This window comes from Brachyhypopomus gauderio, chromosome 14, assembly GCF_052324685.1.
Source record: "Brachyhypopomus gauderio isolate BG-103 chromosome 14, BGAUD_0.2, whole genome shotgun sequence".
Classification (NCBI taxonomy): domain Eukaryota; kingdom Metazoa; phylum Chordata; class Actinopteri; order Gymnotiformes; family Hypopomidae; genus Brachyhypopomus; species Brachyhypopomus gauderio.
The window spans coordinates 342,198-362,409 of NC_135224.1; the positions used below are offsets into that span (position 1 = coordinate 342,198).

A 20,212-nucleotide genomic window follows, 5' to 3' on the forward strand; every position below is an offset into this window, starting at 1 on the left:
AAGGGGAGGGGGTGACGCAAGTGCAAGAGAACTAATTTATTAAATAACAAACACCACGTATAACAACCAGAATCCAGGGGAGAACAGAACTAAAACACTAAACATGGGAGGGTTAACTAGCAACACGGTAAGTAAACTAGGGGAGCTATAGCCTACTACACATAGGGAAAAGTCTCAAACATACGGATCAGCTAACAACTGGGAGACGCTAACGAATGGAACATAACAACAACAAACCATAAACACATGAGCAGCAATGGAATCGGGGCAACAAGATACAAGAACACTCAGGCACAACAGTATAACCAACAGACAAAGAAAACACAACGCTAAATACAGGGAATAGACTACCAAGCAAGGACATGAGAAACAGGCAGAAGGAAGCAAAACAGAGAAGCGACGAGGGACTCACGCACAAGGAATGACCGACAAGGGTGTAAAACACTAAGGGGTTTTTATACACAGAGACAAGACGGTGAAACAAGATTCAGGTGTACGAGACTGACGACGAGGGCGTGACAAACAGAGGGAGAAATGAATGGGAGCGGGGAGCTAGGTGGGACCAGGGAGGAGGGAGGGGCTAGACGTGACACCCGCCTTGTTTTTCCATTTCCTTGGTTTCCCTTCTTTTTGTCACGCCCCTGTCCTCAAGTGTTTTCACCTGCATCTCGTTTCTCCCCCCTGTTTCAATGTATTTAATCCCTTCTGTTTTATCCCCTCGTTGTTGGTCATTGTGTTTATACGACTACCCTGTTTTCCTGTGCGCTGATCTCTCCATGCCTGCTTACCTATTCTCCCTCGCTTCCCCAGTATTCTGGTTTGGTTAGTTCAATTTGGTCTTCCTTATGTTCCTTACCGTGTTTTCTCCTTGCCCATGATATTTCTGTTTCCCTTTGACCTCATTGTCTGTTGCCGTAGTCTGTGTTCCTAACCTGGTTATCCTCTCGTAGTTTTATGCTTTCAATCTATGCGTTGTCTTTCCATCATTTCACCCTCCCGATAATAATGTTCTGTGTTTAGTTACTGTGTTCGTGTTGTATTCCTAGATTCCCATGTTCTATACCCCTGAGTGATTAAACTGTATGTTTTATTCTGTTCTGTTGTCTCGGTTGGTTATATTAGAATATGCTTTCGTAGTTGCTTGTATGTCTGTCGTCTTGAGTTGAACTAGGTCTCTGGTAGCATGTTTAGTATTTTTGTTCTGGTAGTGTGTTGCTTGTTTGCTGTGTCATTAAGTTTATGTACCCTTTAGCGTACATCCCCTTCTACCTGATTGTTCTCCTTGGTTCTATTGTGTTTATTTCATTTAATAAATTATTTTAAAACTTGCGGTTGCATCACACCCGCCCCCTCGATACGTTACAACAACAAACTGAATACTCATAAAACAAACGGATAGAATGTAGAACTAAACCAGATAACAGGGAGACGGGAATACCACAATAGGGCAGCGAAACAGGGAGTACTTACAAAAACATGAAGTACAGGAATGACCGAGACAACAAAATACAGGGAAACGTAACAAGCTACAACAAGGCAAAAGCAGAGACTACACACAACTAGGACTAGAACCAGGTAAACGGAGATACAAGGGCAATAGAGACAAAATGCAAAATGACAACACGGATAATCGAACTACCATATACGGAAGACATAGAAATAACATGAGAAGGAAACCAGGAATTTACAAACATAAGGAACAGAGAAAAAGCGAAAGAGTGAGAGCAAGGCGAACAGGGAACAGAAAAATGTACAATCACCGACAATGAAGCACAGGACTGGGGAACCTAACAAGACTGAGATAGGGAACATGAACAAGACACAGCTGGAAACACTAAGGGCAGGGTTGTGACAGACAGAAGGAAACTATGGAAACAGAGACACTAGGCGGGACAAGGGAGGAGGGCGGAATTGGGCGTGACACCCCATCTCCCAGACTCCTCTCTTATGTTTCTAATGTTTGTCATGTTTGTTGTGTCCCATTAGTGTTTGTGTGTGTGTGTGTGTGTGTGTGTGTGTGTTCTTTGTCAGTTGTCTGATGCTTCACTGTCAGGCCGGACAATAAATATCCACACGTCTGGACAACAAAGTATAAAGGAACATAAGTGAATCAAATAAAAAATCCTTTACACAAATAGAATAGAAAGATCATTCTTAATCATACAGCAGTTTTTCTCACAGAGCAGCACTGCCTATAGAACAGTTCTTACTAGTCCCAGGTCTGGACCTACACTGCACAGTGTAGTTTTCCCAACACAAACTCTCTTTAATTCATCTCATGAAGGGCTTTAAAATCTACCAGTTTACAAATTATTTCAGTCAGCATTATACTAAACAAACTCATAGGCAGTGATGTCAGTAATGCGTTATTCTAATCTTACCACTTTTATCAGTAACGAGTAATATAACACGCTACTATTTCCAGTCCAGTAATCAGATTAAAGTTACTTATCCAAGTAACTGTGCGTTACTATTTTTATTTTCCTTAGTAAAAATTTATATTTTATAAATACTGTATACTATATATACTCAGTTATACTGTACTCAACTCCGCACACTGCGCGCGAACCTGTGAAAGCGTGAGCGCGTTCACGTCATTCTGTGCAGTGTTCTCCGTAACGATATGTGGTAGTGTAAAGAAACATCCCTCACAAACAGGGGAAGGAACATTTATCTGACGAAGTTTAATGTTGCTTTGTGTTCCAGGTTTGAAAAGTGCTGGAATTTTGACTAACGTAGCCTACTTAAAATTGTAATGGTATTTTGTTTCACAACAAATATCTGTCTAACTGAATAGTTCGCTTGTATTATGTTTACAAATATATTTACAAATAATACTGCACAGCTACACAAACGTAATGTCAGGACATATTTAAATGTCAGGAGATGTAAAAAATGCACTTCCAATAAAATGAGTATTGGAAAAACTCATTTTGCTGCTGAATGTAACTACTAAAGTAACTTGTAATCGTAGTTACTTTTAAAATCAAGTAATATGTAACATAACTAAGTTACTTTTAATAGGAGTAATCAGTAATTGGATTACTTTTTCAAGGTAACTAAGCCGTCACTGCTCATAGGTCATAGGTCATTCATGTCCTTTTGTTTTCAGGATAAATGATGATGACCTGACAGCAGAGAGCTGTTCAGCTTTTGCTGAAATTTTCAGTTCAGAATCCTGCAATCTCAAGGAACTGGACCTCAGCAGCAACAACCTGCAGGATTTTGGTGTGAGAGAGCTCTGTAAAGGACTGGAGAATCCAGGCTGTAAACTGAAGACTCTGAGGTAAATGAAAGTCATGATGAATACTTTCACATACAATGTCATCTGAAAGCAACTTCATACAGTAAAACTTCATACTTACCCTTTTAAACTTGGTTTATTATTCTGCTATTAATATAAGGATATTCATTGGTGATTGAATTGGGTTATAACTACATCGAATCTTAAATGAGAGGCCACTGTATGAAATTTTTATGAAGACATTGAAAGGTCTAACTGATGAAATGCGGTAGGCTACACTAGATTGTGCATATAAGTATGTGTGAACCTTCTGGTTGCAAGTCCACTTGGGTCCATGAAATGAGTTGATTGTAAGTGTTAGTTCGTCTTTAAGTGTATGTATACCCTCGGGGTTCATTGAGTTGTCTGCAGTATGGTAACGGAAAAGTTGTAGAATCTGCGAGTTCTGTTTAAAGAGATAGTTTGTGTGTTCTGTTAAGAGTTTTTTCATTTTGCTGGGTTCATTAATGACCAAGTTTTCTGAGTCACTGGTTATGTCAAGGATTACGTTTCTATGCTATCTGTTTTTGGAAATGCTGTGATATATTTTGGGATATTTGGGTCAGTGACAAATAACGGTTGGTATGACAAATATGCTTTAATCACAAATATTCTTTATTTTTGTTTAGATGTATAGTTTGCATTCCTGTTGGTGCCATTGCATTTTATGACATTTCTGCCATTTTTAACCAATTAAAGAATCACAGTCACATTAAATTGTCAAATGGTGTAACCACAAAAGCATGACAAGTATTAAATAATTCAGCCATCTAACAGTTATGTAAGTGTACAGATGAAATAAGTGATTTATTATGAAATATCATTTCATATTATATTTAAAGTATTTTATTTCTAAACTAAGATAATGTGGGTTTTGGTGTACTGAGCAAGTAAATATGACAGACATAATAATAATGTTTTCTCTCTAATCTTGGGTCATGTAATGCAGCTCACGCTGCAGAGCTAGGAGGCGGACACAAATGTTGAGGAGAGCGAGATTTAATAAGGGGAATTCCATAATCAAAGTCGTAGTCACAGGCAGAGATCATAACGGGCGAGCCATCCAGATTAGACAGATACATAGGCATTGTAACGCTCGCAGGAAGGATGCACGACGAGCGTTGCAAGGTGCAACATACAACGTTTATTGACGACAAACACGTAAAGCCCAGCACAAACGGTGCAAGCATGCTGACGCGTATGCTTGCACGGGCATGAACTTTAGACAAAGATGAGCACAAGACACTGCGCGAACGCACATTAAATAGGTGATTAACACAGACCCTCGTGATCTCGAGACAAGGCACAGGTGAGACTACGAACACGCTCACAAACAACCCACACCCACGGAACTACTAATATGGACATAACAGCACGCAGACGACATAGCGGCACGCCCACAGGGAAGGGTCCGGAGCTGTGACCGTGACAGGCATGACTATACAGGGGAAACGAAAACAACAAGGCAGGGGAACTAAGAATGGACAGGAGCAAAACACGAGAATAAAAGAGCACCATCCATCGGCTCCTCCTCCGAGATGTGCTGGTCCAGGGACATGGGCTCCTCCCTCCCCTCAGAGACACTCTGGTCCAGGGACATGGGTACGTCCGAAGCTGGGCAGCACGACCAGCTCATGCTGCTCCTCGTCGAAGGAGCCCGAGAGGCTTCCCTACTCAGCAGACACCCTTTCTCTCCTCGCGCGTTATCCGCTGAGCCCATCGAGGCGCTGTCCTCTCCCTCGCTCTCACTGTTGAACCAGGAGGGAATCGAACCCACGGACGGAGGTGGGCTGGCGCTCTCTCTCTCCCCGTAGCACACCGTTGTCTCGGAGTACAGGGACGGAGGGGGACTAACGTCTCTCTCCCCACACGCGTACCGCGGTCTGGCGGAAATGTTCCGCCGTCTCTGCGTCTTCCGCGTCCTGAGCCGCGCTAAGCATGTATGCGCAGAATGGGTCCTGCTCCATGGTCTGCTCGGTGACGGGGACATCGTGACGCCGCGCTGGGGAAGTGCCGTGGTGACGCCGGCCTTTCTTCTTCCCCTTTGCACGCTTGGCGTATCCGGGCATCTGTAACGGCTCGTCTTTCTGTAACGCTCGCAGGAAGGATGCACGACGAGGAGACGTTGTATGTTGTAAGGTGCAACATACAACGTTTATTGACGACAAACACGTAAAGCCCAGCACAAACGGTGCAAGCACGCTGACGTGTATGCTTGCACGGGCATGAACTTTAGACAAAGACGAGCACAAGACACTGCGTGAACGCACATTAAATAGGTGATTAACACAGACCCTCGTGATCTCGAGACAAGGCACAGGTGAGACTACGAACACGCTCACAAATAACCCACACCCACGGAACTACTAATATGGACATAACAGCACGCAGACGACATAGCGGCACGCCCACAGGGAAGGGTCCGGAGCTGTGACCGTGACAGGCATGACTATACAGGGGAAACGAAAACAACAAGGCAGGGGAACTAAGAATGGACAGGAGCAAAACACGAGAATAAAAGAGCACAAAAAAACAAACTCACGAATGGCAGCGATCACAAAGAATACAACGATCCACAATTGAACAAAATAACCGACAACGGGCTAGGGAAACACAGGGACTATAAATACACAGGACTAAACTAGACACAGGTGGAGACACTGATGACATGGGTATGGCAGATGGGGGGAACCATGGGAACAAAAATGCAGGGAACAACACAGACACGAGGAATGATACATAATGATACACGAGGAAACCGAAGTGACAGCTTGGGGGGGTAGCCCGACAGGTTAGTTGGTTTAAAATAATTTTAAATTTCATTTTTACAGTGTACAGTCATGGCCAAACGTTTTGAGAATGACACAAATATTATATTTTCACATGATCTGCTGCACTCTGGTTTTTATGTGTGTTTGTCAGAGGTTTTTATCACATACAGAAATATAATTGCAATCATATTATGAGTAACAAAAGCTTTTATTGACAGTTAGAATGAGTTAATGCAGCAATCAATATTTGCAGTGTTGACCTTTCTTCTTCAGGACCTCTGCAATTCTCTGTTGCATGCTCTCAATTAACTTCTGGACCAAATCCTGACTGATAGCAGTCCATTCTTGCACAATCAATGCTTGCATTTTGTCAGAATGTGTAGGTTTTTGTTTGTCCACCCGCCTCTTGATGATTGACCACAAGTTCTCAATGGGATTAAGATCTGGGAGTGTCCAGGCCATGGACCCAAAATCTCTATGTTTTATTCCCAGAGCCATTTCGTTATCACCTTTGCTTTATGGCAAGGTGCTTCATCATGCTGGAAAAGGCATTGTTGATCACCAAACTGCTCTTGGATGGTTGGGAGAAGTTGCTCTCGGAGGACATTCTGGTACCATTCTTTATTCATGACTGTGTTTTTAGGCAAGACTGTGAGAGAGCCGATTCCCTTGGCTGAGAGGCAACCCCACACTTGAATGGTTTCAGGATGCTTTACAGTTGGCATGAGACAAGACTGGTGGTAGCGCTCACCTCATCTTCTCCGAACAAGCTGTTTTCCAGATGTCCCTAACAATCGGAAAGGGGATTCATCAGAGAAAATTACTTTACCCCAGTCCTCAGCAGTCTACTATGTCATTACACATTTTTTCAACAACTTATATTCTTGGTGCTGCATTTTTATGGTTACACCATTTAGACAATTTTGCCCTTTTTCTCTCAATATTATCTCAGAACATAATAAAATCAGGCATGTCAAGATAGGGGCCCAAAGACAAAGATATTTCAAAGTAAATTATAGCTTTATTTACCGATAATTACTTTGTAATTATCACATTTTTAAAGTTAATCAAAAGTGTTGTGTTTAGTTGTTGCGTTTGCCATGAGTGTTTATAGTGAATGTCTCTGTTGTGTTTAGTTAAAGTCTGTTTCATGTATCGCCCATTGTACGGTTTGCTAATCTTTATGGTCCTTTGTCTAGTGTGGTATCTTTAATGCAAGAGTTCTGAATGTTGTCTTCTAGTTAGGTAGTATATGTTAGCATGTTGGGTTATATAGCGTTTTTAAATTTTATATGTTCTTGGTTGTTTAAGATTACATGGTTTTGTTTAGTTGTTTGCACAAGCATGCTGCGTCATTCAAGTATTGTCCATCTTTAAGGTGAAGGACAATGTTGATATTTCATGTAAACCCAAAAAGAATGCTCATCTCAGTGAATGGGTCCTAAATATGACATGAAGGTTGCGTTACATGGTGTAGTTTCACATTGGGTAGCTCATAATGATCTAGAGAGGAACAGAGGGAAAAGAGGTCGGAACAATGAGTTTTTATCCCTTTTAAGAAAGTAATTCATTGTAATTTTATCTCTTTTTAATCAATAGATTATCAGACTGCAGTGTAACAGAGGAAGGATATGAAGCTCTGTCTTCAGCTCTGAAATCAAACCCCTCATCACACCTGACAGATCTGGATCTGAGAGGAAACGACCCTGGAGACTCAGGAGTGAAGAAACTCACTGAGATACTAGAGGATCCAAACTGTAAACTGGAGAAACTGAGGTGAGATCTGATTCTGTCTAGAAATTAAATAATGCATTAATGTAGCTTTAAGCAGTATAAGAATTTAACTACTTATACATCCAATATTGCATTATTGTTGTCTTCAATTACTTCATGTCCCTCTCTCTCTACAGACTGTTGAAGACTCCTGCTGCAGAGGAAGCCTGTGATTCTCTGACTAAAGCTCTGAGAACAAACCCCTTACTACTGAGAGAGCTGGATCTGAGTAAATCTAAACCAAAAGACCTCAGAATAGAGAAGATCTGTGCTCTACTGCAGGATTCACACTTCAGACTGCAAAAACTCGCGTAAGAAATCTAATTAGAACCACCATAGTTTTTCTGGTACACAGCATGCTTGTTATGACATCTTGCATATTTATCATTGAAAAATATTTCTGTTGTTTTGGGATTTGAATGAAATGGGTGAAAACTTGATCTAGTATGTATTTAAGAGTATTGAAATTTGCTTTTCTAAGGAAATGTAGGTGGAATTTTTAAATGCCTTTTTAAATTAAAAGTCTGATGGCCACCTGATGTGTGCTATGTCTCCATCTAGGGTCAGATCTAATCATCTCAAGTGCTGTGTCTCCATCTAGGGTCTGAACTAACTATATCATGTGTACTGTGTCTCCATCTAGGGTCAGATCTAACCATCTCATGTGTATTGTGTCTCGTTTTTACTACTTTCTTGCTTTCTTCTTCTCTGCAGGCTGCATAAAACAGGCAGTAAGTCAGAGTTTAGTGGTTTAGTTTCAGCTCTCATTTTAAACCCCTCACACCTGAGAGAGCTGAATCTGAATGGGAGTAAACCAGATACACCAGGAGTGGAAAATCTCTGCACACTACTGAAGAACCCTGACTGCAAACTGGAGAAACTACAGTGAGAACTATTACCTTCATAACAATAATAAAGCTGTACATATATATGTTTTCACACACACACAGTATTAATAGATTATTTTGTTAATAATCTTGCTAGCACACAGACTGGAATATGTCATTATGTTTTTGGTCAGTTCTTGCTGCTACTTGACTATAGTTTAATTGAGGCCAGGTGTGTGTGGCGTGTTTGTGGTGGAGTGATAGTCAGTGAATGGCATTTAGACCTGAATGCAGGCCCGTTGACAGTCTTGCTGGGGCCCGGGACAAGAAAGTTTCATGTGCCCCCCCCCCCCCCCCCCCCCCCCTTCCCCCGGCTTACGTCATTTGAATTTTCTCTGTAGCAGACAATCCTTGACTTAGGTCATATAGTATATAATACAGCCACACATCAAAGCTGTTTCTGACAGCTGACTGGTTTATACTTGACGTGTCGCGAGCGGCGCGAGGGTCCGCGCGGCGAAAATGACGTAATCGCAGTGGCACCGAACGTGCGCGAGGCTCCTAGCTTCAGCGCAATGAACAAAGTCACGTTTGTAGGGTTCATACACCTTTATAAGGTGGAATTCAAGCACTTGTACGTCACTTTAAAGGTCCATTTCAATATTTCCCTGAACGCTAAACTTAATTAAGTTAAATATTTATACATATACTCGAAATAATTTGCTTTTTATTTACATTATTTAATGGTTGTTTATTTTCAAAATGCCCAATCCTAACGTCTTCACGTTCTCTCATTTTTCATCCTGGAATTACATTTGTTGTGAAACGAAGTAGTACTTTAGCCTAAATTCCAGCACTTTTCAAACCTGGAACACAATGCATTAAAATACATTAAAATTCTACTTTCTTTTCTGCGCTCCAGATTTCTGTATTTACTTTAACTATCCACCACTGTATTTCCCGCTGTTGGGCGGGTAACAGCCAGCTACGGTCGATGCTGGATCAAACCATTTCTCAGTGGAAGGCGGGGGTGTATGCACTTAATGGAAAATATGCAGATAGGTAAAAAAAACATATATTTTAGCCATTGAGCTTATTTTGAGTACAAAATTTTATATTAATGAAAGATTTCAAGATTATTTAAAAATATAGACTTTAAATAAAAAATAAATTGCTGGGCTCTTTGATGGGCCCCCCTGGCCCTGGGGCCCGGGACAACAGACCCGGTTGTCTCCCCCTGTCGACGGGGCTGCCTGAATGTCCCACTAGTCAAGATGTGATCAGGCAGTGTAGAGTGTCAGTGGTGTCACCAGACATCAATTTGAACACTTCACTCCAATTCTATGAAGGATTTAATATTTGCTCTGATTCAAATCCCTCTGTGTTCCTGCATGTTGTTCTGTTGTAAATGTTTTTAACCATCACGTGTCCTCAAATTTCTTTTGAGTAACATCTACTTGATTTGTGCTGTTACATCTGCCTAGAAAATAAGGTTAATAATGAACTTGGGATGTCCCGATCCAGCTTTTTGAACTTCCGATCCGATATTTATTTGCACTTCCGATCCGATACAGATATCGGCCAATACCAATACCGGCCTATCCGAGCATGTATTAAAGTTTATATTTAGCCAACTTACTTTGTTGTCAAACTCATGTTGAAAAGTGTTTTACTCTTAATAAGTAGCCAGCTGAATTAGGTGTGTTTGAATAACTGACAAACCTATTTATTTAGCAATTTATAAACTCAAAATAGACAAAATAATAAATAACAAACAGCTTTACCACAACGCTTAACTTTACTGTGGCATATGTTGCACTCTACCTCTTCATCTTTGTCATCCTTTATGGTAAAATAATCCCACACAACTTACATTTTTACCGATAACTTCAAATTTACATGGCTGTCTTAATGGTTAGGAGATGCCACTGAGCTAAATTAGGGCGATGCTATGCTTAAGGTGTGCTGGAAAATGCGGACCGGATTTTACTCTCACTGGCAAAAACACAGCAAAACCTGGAATGGATTATCTAAATGGGTGTGCTGGAAGGTCCGGATCGGACTTTCAAAAAAATAAAAAAACTGAATCGAGAGTCTGGATCGGCATTTTCTCGTGCCTGCCGATCCAATACGTATTTTTTGCAAATATCGGCGGCCAATCCGATCCAAATATCGGATCGGGACAAGCCTATAATGAACCATTAAGATCTAGTATTGTGTCTACCTCCTGATGTGTGTGCATACAATTATACGTATGGTACATTATGTTTGCCCATGTGTACAGATCTAAACATTGCACAGTGTGATCACTGTGTTTAAAGCTCAGTCATGTACCTCAAGTGATGTTTGTAGCAGTGATGTCTCAGAGCAGTTAAAGTTAAGAGCTTTTCTCCACTGTTGTCCCTCATCTGTAGTCTGAATAACTGCAGCATCACTGAACAAGGCTGCTCCACTCTGCCATCATCTCTACATTCAAATCCTTCCCACCTGAGAGAGCTGCACCTGAGTGGGAATGAACTAGGAGACTCAGGAGTGAAGCAGCTCTCTGCTCTACTGAAACACAAGGACTGTAAATGGCAGATACTGAGGTGAGTTCTGATTCTGACTACACATGAAATAACGCATTAATGGAGCTTTAATGATGGTTGTGTATAAAAGTCAGAATCATATCTTTAAACAGTATAAGAATTCACATGCCCCTCCCCTCACATGATTGGGAGATTCCTGTGTCACTTATTACATAAACAATACATCATCATGACATCACTAAGTATCCACCCCTCACAGAAGTATGCATGTAAGTATGTTTTCAGACAAATCTATGAAAACATGCTTATATTGAAAAAAGGCCTGTAGACCTTTGAGGGTGAGGTGGTCATAATAAGTTTAAGTTGCCATTGTGATTCTCACCCCAATTGAAATTAATCCTCTGCATTTATCTATCTGTGCAGTGAGAACACACACACACACACACACTAGTGATCTCTAGGGGGCTGTGGTATATACACACACACACACATACTATTGATCATTAGGGGTCTGTGGTACACACACACACACACACACTAGTGATCTCTAGGGTGCTGTGGTGCACACGTGCCCAGGACAGTGGGCAGCCCTAGTCCGGCACCCAGGGAGCAGTTAGGGTTATGTACATTGCTCAAGGGCACTTCAGTCATGGCCTAAGGCCTGAGAATCAAACCTACAACCCTCTGGTCACAACAACGGTTCCCTAACCACCAGACCATATTCTATCCATCAGAATTTCTCAATTTGAACACTTCACTCCAATTCTATGAAGGATTTAATATTTGCTCTGATTCAAATCCCTCTGTGTTCCTGCATGTTGTTGTTCTGTTGTAAATGTTTTTAACCATCACGTGTCCAAATTTGTTTTTGAGTAACGTCTACTCGATTTGTGCTGTTACATCTCCCCAGATAATGAGGTTAATAATGAACTTGGGATGTCCCGATCCAGCTTTTTGAACTTCCGATCCGATACCGATATTTATTTGCACTTCAGATCCGATACAGATATCGGCCAATACCGATACCGGCCTATCCGAGCATGTATTAAAGTTTAAAGTTATTTAGCCAACTTACTTTGTTGTCAAACTCATGTTGAAAAGCGTTTTACTCTTGATAACAAGTAGCCAGCTGAATTAGGTGTGTTTGAATAATACACAATGGTTGGTAAGGAGAAATTTACCTGTTTATTTAGCAATTAATAAACTCAATATAGACAAAATAATAAATAACAAACAGCTTTACCACAACGCTTGATTTTACTGTGGCATATGTTGCACTCTACCTCTTCGTCTTTGTCATCCTTTAAGGTAAAATAATCCCACACAACTGACATTTTTACCAATAACTTCAAATTTACATGGCGGTTTTAATGGTTAGGAGACGCCACTGAGCTAAATTGGGGTGATGCTATGCTCGTGTGCTTAAGGTGTGCTGGAAAATGCGGACCGGATTTTACTCTCACTGGCGAAAACACAGCAAATCCTGGAATGGATTATCTAAATGGGTGTGCTGGAAGGTCCGGATCGGACTTTCCAAAAAAAAAAAAAAAAAAACTGAATCGAGAGTCTGGATCAGCATTTTCTCGTGCCTGCTGATCCAATACGCATTTTTTGCAAATATCGGCGGCCAATCCGATCCAAATATCGGATCGGGACAAGCCTATAATGAACCATTAAGATCTAGTATTGTGTCTCCCTCCTGATGTGTGTGTATGAAATTATACTTATGGTACATTACGGTTGCCCATGTGTACAGATCTAAACATTGCACAGTGTGATCACTGTGTTTAAAGCTCAGTCATGTACCTCAAGTGATGTTTGTAGCAGTGATGTCTCAAAGCAGTTAAAGTTAAGAGCTTTTCTCCACTGTTGTCCCTCATCTGTAGTCTGAATAACTGCAGCATCACTGAACAAGGCTGCTCCACTCTGACATCATCTCTACATTCAAATCCTTCACACCTGAGAGAGCTGCACCTGAGTGGGAATGAACTAGGAGACTCAGGAGTGAAGCAGCTCTCTGCTCTACTGAAACACAAGGACTGTAAACTGCAGATACTGAGGTGAGCTCTGATTCTGACTACACATGAAATAACGCATTAATGGAGCTTTAATGATGGTTGTGTATAAAAGTCAGAATCATATCTTTAAACAGTATAAGAATTCACATGCCCCTCCCCTCACATGATTGGGAGATTCCTGTGTCACTTATTACATAAACAATACATCATCATGACATCACTAAGTATCCGCCCCTCACAGAAGTATGCATGTATGTATGTTTTCAGACAAATCTATGAAAACATGCTTATATTGAAAAAAGGCCTGTAGACCTTTGAGGGTGAGGTGGTCATAATAAGTTTAAGTTGCCATTGTGATTCTCACCCCAATTGAAATTAATCCTCTGCATTTATCTATCTGTGCAGTGAGAACACACACACACACACACACACACACACACTAGTGATCTCTAGGGGGCTGTGGTGCACACGTACCCAGGACAGTGGGCAGCCCTAGCCCGGCACCCAGAGGGCAGTTAGTGTTAAGGACCTTGCTCAAGGGCACTTCAATCATGGCCTAAGGCCTGGGAATCAAACCTACAACCCTCTGGTCACAACAACGGTTCCCTAACCACCAGACCATATTATATTCCTCAGAATTTCTCACAATCTGCACACTTCACTCCAGTTCTATGAAGGATTTAAGATTTGCTCTGATTCAAATCCCTGTGTGTTCCTGCATGTTGTTCTGCTGTTATAATTCTTTTTCACCATCATGTGTCCTCAAATTTCTTTTGAGTAACGTCTACTTGATTTCTGCTGTTACATCTCCCCAGATAATAAGGTTAAAAATTAAACATTAAGATCTAGTATTGTGTCTCCCTCCTGATGTGTGTGCATGAAATTACACTTATGGTACATTATGATTGCCCATGTGTACAGATCTAAACATTGTACAGTGTGATCACTGTGTTTAAAGCTCAGTCATGTACCTCAAGTGATGTTTGTAGCAGTGATGTCTCAAAGCAGTTAAAGTTAAGAGCTTTTCTCCACTATTGTCCCTCATCTGCAGTCTGAATAACTGCAGCATCACTGAACAAGGCTGCTCCACTCTGACATCATCTCTACATTCAAATCCTTCCCACCTGAGAGAGCTGCACCTGAGTGGGAATGAACTAGGAGACTCAGGAGTGAAGCAGCTCTCTGCTCTACTGAAATACAAGGACTGTAAACTGCAGATACTGAGGTGAGTTCTGATTCTGACCACATGAAACAATGCATTAATGTAGCTTTGATGATGGATGTGTATAAAAGTCAAAGTCATGCCTTCAACCAGTATAGGAATTGAACTACTTATACATCCATATTTCATTAATGTTTTTTTCAGTAAATCTTGTATCTCATAGTGATGACTCAACAGCTAAAACATTTTCTTCAATTACTTTTTTGTGTTTTCTTCAGACTTTCAGACTGCAGTATAACAGAGAAAGGATATGAAACTCTGGCTTCAGCTCTGAAATCAAACCACTCATCACACCTGACAGATCTGGATCTGAGAGGAAACGACCCTGGAGACTCAGGAGTGAAGCTCCTCACTGAGATACTAGAGGATCCAAACTGTAAACTGGAGAAACTGAGGTGAACAAGTTTACACTTATATTTGTGATTGTGTTGTTTACACACGTTTGTGGTTGTATATTAAATGGTTTGATACTGAAAGGAGTAATGATGCTCAGTGAAAAACAAATGATCCAGATTAATTTAAAAATACAGAGAGAATAAAAACGAGTTATTCTTATAGTTAAGTAATATTCACTTGTACATTTTTAATTATGCAATTAATTAATTAAATATAATGTTAAACTGATTAATTGGTGTTTTAGATGTGTTTCGTACTAACATGAGGATTTGATTAAAGAAGAATCCTCAGTTTGAATTTTGCTTTAGTGACTATACAGCATTAGTGATTGATAGTAACACAAATGATCCACTGCTGTACAGTGATAACAGTAACACTCTCCTTACTCCATTATACTGAACATTTATCATAACTGCATGTCCCTCTCTCTCTACAGACTGTTGAGTCCTGCTGCAGAGGAAGCCTGTGATTCTCTGACTAAAGCTCTGAGAACAAACGCATTACTGCTGAGAGAGCTGGATCTGAGTAAATCTAAACCAAAAGACCTCAGAATAGAGAAGATATGTGCTCTACTGCAGGATTCACACTTCAGACTGCAAAAACTCACGTAAGAAATTTAATTAGAACAATCATAGTTTTTCTGGTACACTGATGTCATGACACATTGGACATCAGCTTATGACATCTTGCATATTTCTCACTGAAAGTATTTCTGTTGTCAAGAATTAAATGGGTATAAAAAACTTGCTCTGTTTTGGATCAAGTATATATTGAACACCAGATCACCAAACTGAAGACTGACTATATACGGATCCAAAAACCACAGAGAAGGGCACAAGGAACACAGAGACGCATGCATCCAAACAAATACTGAGCAATAGGTTCCTACTCGTTCCCACTATTTATAGGGAGGGGCACAGGTGCTTCCAATCAGTACAATTGTTGGTCTGAATGCTGGGGGGTCACATGAGCCCCCGCAGTATTCTGGGTACCGGAGTTTCGTCCGTCCGGTGTGGCAGGCACGGATATAACTGGACAGGTCGGTATCACGGGCCTGACAGTTACTTTAAAAAAGTAATTAGTTATAGTTACTCACTACTTGTTCAAAAAAGTAACTGAGTTAGTAACTGAATTACTCTATAATAAAAGTAACTCGTTACCAGGGAAAGTAACTATTTGCATTACAGTAAAAAAAAAATTTATATGCCAATGAATAAGGATTTTTGAAAAAGTTTTCACAGTCAGTTGAAATGAGTAGATCAGAAAGGTGTTTAACTTTTGATAGTTATTGCACATCCACAGACCAGTGCAGGATAAAATCCTTTAAAATCCCAAATCTTTGTAAAAAAAAAAAAAAAAGCAAACAGTTACACTATATAAAGTGCATTTACATCTATCAAATTAAATAAAATGGTACTTGATTGTTTACTGAGGCCAGGTGTGTGTGTGTGTGTGTGTGTGTGTGTGTGTGTGTGTGTGGCGTGTTGGCTGATGGAGTGATGGTTAATGAATACTATTTAGACCTGAATGTCCCACTGTTCAAGGTGTGATAAGGTAGTGTTGAGTATCTGTGGTGTTTATGGTTAGAGAGAGAGTACTTTATTTATCCTCAAGTGGAAATATATGTTACAACAGCAATGTACAAAAATGACAAAAAAAAAATCCCATAAGTCCCATAAATATTTTTTATTGAGGCCAGGTTTGTGTAGTGTGATGTCAGGATTGCTGTGAGGAATTGCGTTAAAGGTGGTGTGAGTAGTCTGTGAGTAGTCTGTGAATAGTCTGTAAATAGTATTTCCAGTGTGTGTGAGGTTCTGTGATCAGCAGAAGAGCAGCAGTGACTCTCTACACCTGCACTAGAGACTGAAGGAGATGTTAGTAAGACAGGAGAGATGGAGGCCATGAGATAGAAAACAGAGTCAATTTAAATATCAGCCATGTTTTACATGTGGAGAATATCATGCATACAAAAGAAAAGTTGGATCCATAGAGAAAAACAAACTGAAGAACTGTCCAAAAATGTACTTTGAAAAAAGTAAAATGATCTTTATCTGTAACATTATGATTATAATTGTCATTTAAATTATATGATTAATGCATCCATATATTTAGGGGGTGTATCTTCAGTGAATGACAATCATTTTTTTGTCTGCAGGATTAATAACTGCAGTCTAGGAGATGCAGGCTGTGCTGATCTGTCTTCAGCTCTGTGTTCCAACCCATCACACATCAGAGAGCTGGACCTCAGTTATAATGAACTACATCACACAGGAATAAAGAAACTCTGCCCTCTACTGGAGAATCAAGAGTGTAAACTAGAGAAACTGCTGTGAGTAAAATCAACAGTCATGTATCTGAACAAACATTTGTTGTGAACTGCAGTGTAATAATGTAACACCGGTGGCGTTGAGAGAAAAGGGGGTGAACACAAATGCTGAGAGGAGCGAGTCAAGTCGTTATCACGGTTCATGGTTATATTTAAAGAGTAGTTCAACAATGTAACAAAACTCACACGCAACGAACTAGAACACGTAATACACAATACACAGAATACTCTCGATACTCTCACAATGTTCAAACACAACACTGGGAACAAGGCTTGATATTTAACAAAACCTGCAACATGAAAAGGCAGACACGAGACATATATACTAAACAAGAAACACATGAATTCACTAACAAGGGGCGGGGTTACAACATACTGGGAGGAACTAGACTGAAAGCATGCACATGGTTACATAAATAACAAAACTGACAGACAGGGGAGGAGCCAGGCATGACAAATTATGTTTATAGTGAAACAATAAAAAATATTTCACAATTATAATAAATTAACATCTGCATTCATTCTCATTAAAGTACAGGCCTAATTTATGATGTGTGATGGGTGCTTCTGTCTATAGACTAAAGAACTGCAGTCTAGGAGATAGAAGCTGTGAAGCTCTAACTTCAGCTCTGAGGTCAAACTCCCACCTGAGAGAACTGGACCTGCGAGAGAATACACTGGGAGATTCAGTGAAGCAGCTCTCACTTCAACTGAACGATTCAGGATGTAAACTGATGTAAGTGAACTACACTGATAATATAATAATAATACATACTAACCCTAACCGTAAAGACACAAAAAGATAATAATAGAATAATAATACATACTGATTGTTACATTACTGATTAATTACATTAATTAGTATTAATACTAAATAATGTAATTAATACTAAAACCTTTATCAAAGTCAGATCAGAGTAGATCAGTGTTTGTGCTGTCATATGGTGAAATGGAGTATTTCCATATGTAGATCTACATTTATTATACAGTGAATAAAGATGAACAGTAAAGACCTGATGAGTTATTCTGAGTATCACATGTAGTAATTGTTCTTGTGTTTTGTCCTTACAGCATTGACAAGTCTTTAATGGAAATGTTCAAGTCTTTCTTCACTTCATTGTTCGGTGGAAAGACTCATGACCCGCCAACTCAACATAATGACCCAGGCACCAGTGTAGATGACACCAGATACCATGAAACCAGAGAAATGGAGAGAGAACAGAGAGGAGCCAAACCAGAGACACAAACAACAGGGAGGAGCCAAACCAGAGACACAAACAACAGAAAGGAGCCAAACCAGAGACACAAACCACAGAGAGAAGCCAAACCAAAACCAGGAACCACTGGAACACAAGGCAGAGGACAACAAAAAGGCCAAACACAAGACAGACCAGGCAAAAGACAATGGCAGACACAGGAATAGACACACAAACCAAAACAGGCACAGCAAGGACCAGAGACAACAGTACTGAGACAGAACCCAGAACAGGAAGAGACAAAACCAAACAAGCCAGCACAACAAAGAGGGGAAAAAACAAAGATCCAGAAAAAGCAGAAACATCATGGTACCCATACCATCATGGTAGAATAGTAAGACTCATGAACCACCAACTCCACTACAGACCACCAGTGTGGACAATGAAACCAGCAGCACAGACACGTCCAGTGAAGAGAATATGAGTGACCAGCCTATCCGGACACACCTACCTGGTAAAGAGGGTGTGGCTACGCAGGCACACACACCTGGTGAAGAGGGTGTGGCTACCCATGCACACACACCTGGTGAAGAGAAAGATTTCAACCAGTCAAACATGCCCAGTGAAGAGGGTGTGGCTACACACACTAAAGAGGGTGTGAATAACCAGTCTACATACCAAATGAAGAGGCTAACCAGGATCAGTCTGGGCCAACTCAGCTTTGCAGATTATGTATTATGATCCAGACTTTATAAATGTACTTTATTTTAACTGTACTAAATGTGAACTACACATGACAACCTGTGCTCCAAGTGATGATGTGCACATGCTCACTCCTCCAGTCACTGAACCACCCCTGACACTGAATTACCCCTGACACTGAATTACCCCTGACACTGAACCACCCCTGACACTGAATTACCCCTGACACTGAATTACCCCTGACACTGAACCACCCCTGACACTGAATTACCCCTGACACCGAATTACCCCTGACACTGAACTACCCCTGACACTGAACCACCCCTGACACTGAACTATCCAATTCACTAAACTACCCCAGTCGCTGATCCGCCCCGACACTGAACCGGTCACTGAACTGCCCCAATCACTGAACCACACCAATTCACTGAACTGCTTACATTTTTATTTATAAAGTTGGGTTTTTTTTTGTAAGCCAAAACTCCTGATTTCTGTGTCCATGTATGTGTAGTTAAGGTGATTTTGGTCTGATTATTCATTTATTATTTTTCATTCATCCTCTCCAAACTCAACACCAAGGTGGAGGATCCGGACTTCATCTATCCCTGCGTGACTGGATCTCCAACTTCCTTTTTCTTTGTCATTGAGTATTTATTCGTTTTCAGTGATTGAGAAAAGAAAAGAATAGAAGCAAACAGAAATGTAAGAACAGTGAATGAAAATGAATAACAAATAAAAATAAAATCTGATACTGTTGCTGCAGTAGTCACAAATGTAACAGAACACATGCAGCAGGAGATGAGAGGTCTTCAGCTCTCTGTGTGGCTCCTTCAGCTCAGTACTGTGGGACAGCAGGCTTATGTAAGTGGGAGAGAATGAGAATCAGGTGTGAGAGGGACTGACAGTAGGTGGGGACTGTGAGGGAGGGAGTGGCCTAGTGTGGGTGTGTCTGGGTGTAGGAGTGGTCTAGTGCAGGTGTGTCTGGGTGTGGGAGTGGTCTAGTGTGGGTGTGTCTGGGTGTAGGAGTGGTCTAGTGCAGGTGTATCTGGGTGTAGGAGTGGTCTAGTATGGGTGTGTCTGGGTGTAGGAGTGGTCTAGTATGGGTGTGTCTGGGTGTAGGAGTGGTCTAGTGCAGATGTGCCTTGGTGTGGGAGTGGTCTAGTACAGGTG

At 40.8% G+C, this 20,212-nt stretch overlaps 1 protein-coding gene across 1 annotated transcript in view; it reads left to right on the forward strand.

Annotated features, from left to right (window-relative positions):
* The window catches only part of LOC143474464 (uncharacterized), a 177,279-nt gene extending 157,962 nt beyond the window's left edge, over positions 1 to 19,317 (forward strand). Inside the window, exons 38-49 of the mRNA XM_076971930.1 lie at positions 3,113 to 3,286; positions 7,654 to 7,830; positions 7,965 to 8,138; positions 8,542 to 8,712; positions 11,069 to 11,242; positions 13,069 to 13,242; positions 14,252 to 14,425; positions 14,641 to 14,817; positions 15,255 to 15,425; positions 16,974 to 17,147; positions 17,722 to 17,880; positions 18,216 to 19,317. Of these exons, the coding sequence (XP_076828045.1) occupies positions 3,113 to 3,286; positions 7,654 to 7,830; positions 7,965 to 8,138; positions 8,542 to 8,712; positions 11,069 to 11,242; positions 13,069 to 13,242; positions 14,252 to 14,425; positions 14,641 to 14,817; positions 15,255 to 15,425; positions 16,974 to 17,147; positions 17,722 to 17,880; positions 18,216 to 18,567 (2,251 nt within the window). The 3' untranslated portion in view covers positions 18,568 to 19,317. The remainder of the gene's footprint in view (positions 1 to 3,112; positions 3,287 to 7,653; positions 7,831 to 7,964; positions 8,139 to 8,541; positions 8,713 to 11,068; positions 11,243 to 13,068; positions 13,243 to 14,251; positions 14,426 to 14,640; positions 14,818 to 15,254; positions 15,426 to 16,973; positions 17,148 to 17,721; positions 17,881 to 18,215) is intronic.
* The last annotated feature ends 895 nt before the right edge of the window (positions 19,318 to 20,212 follow it).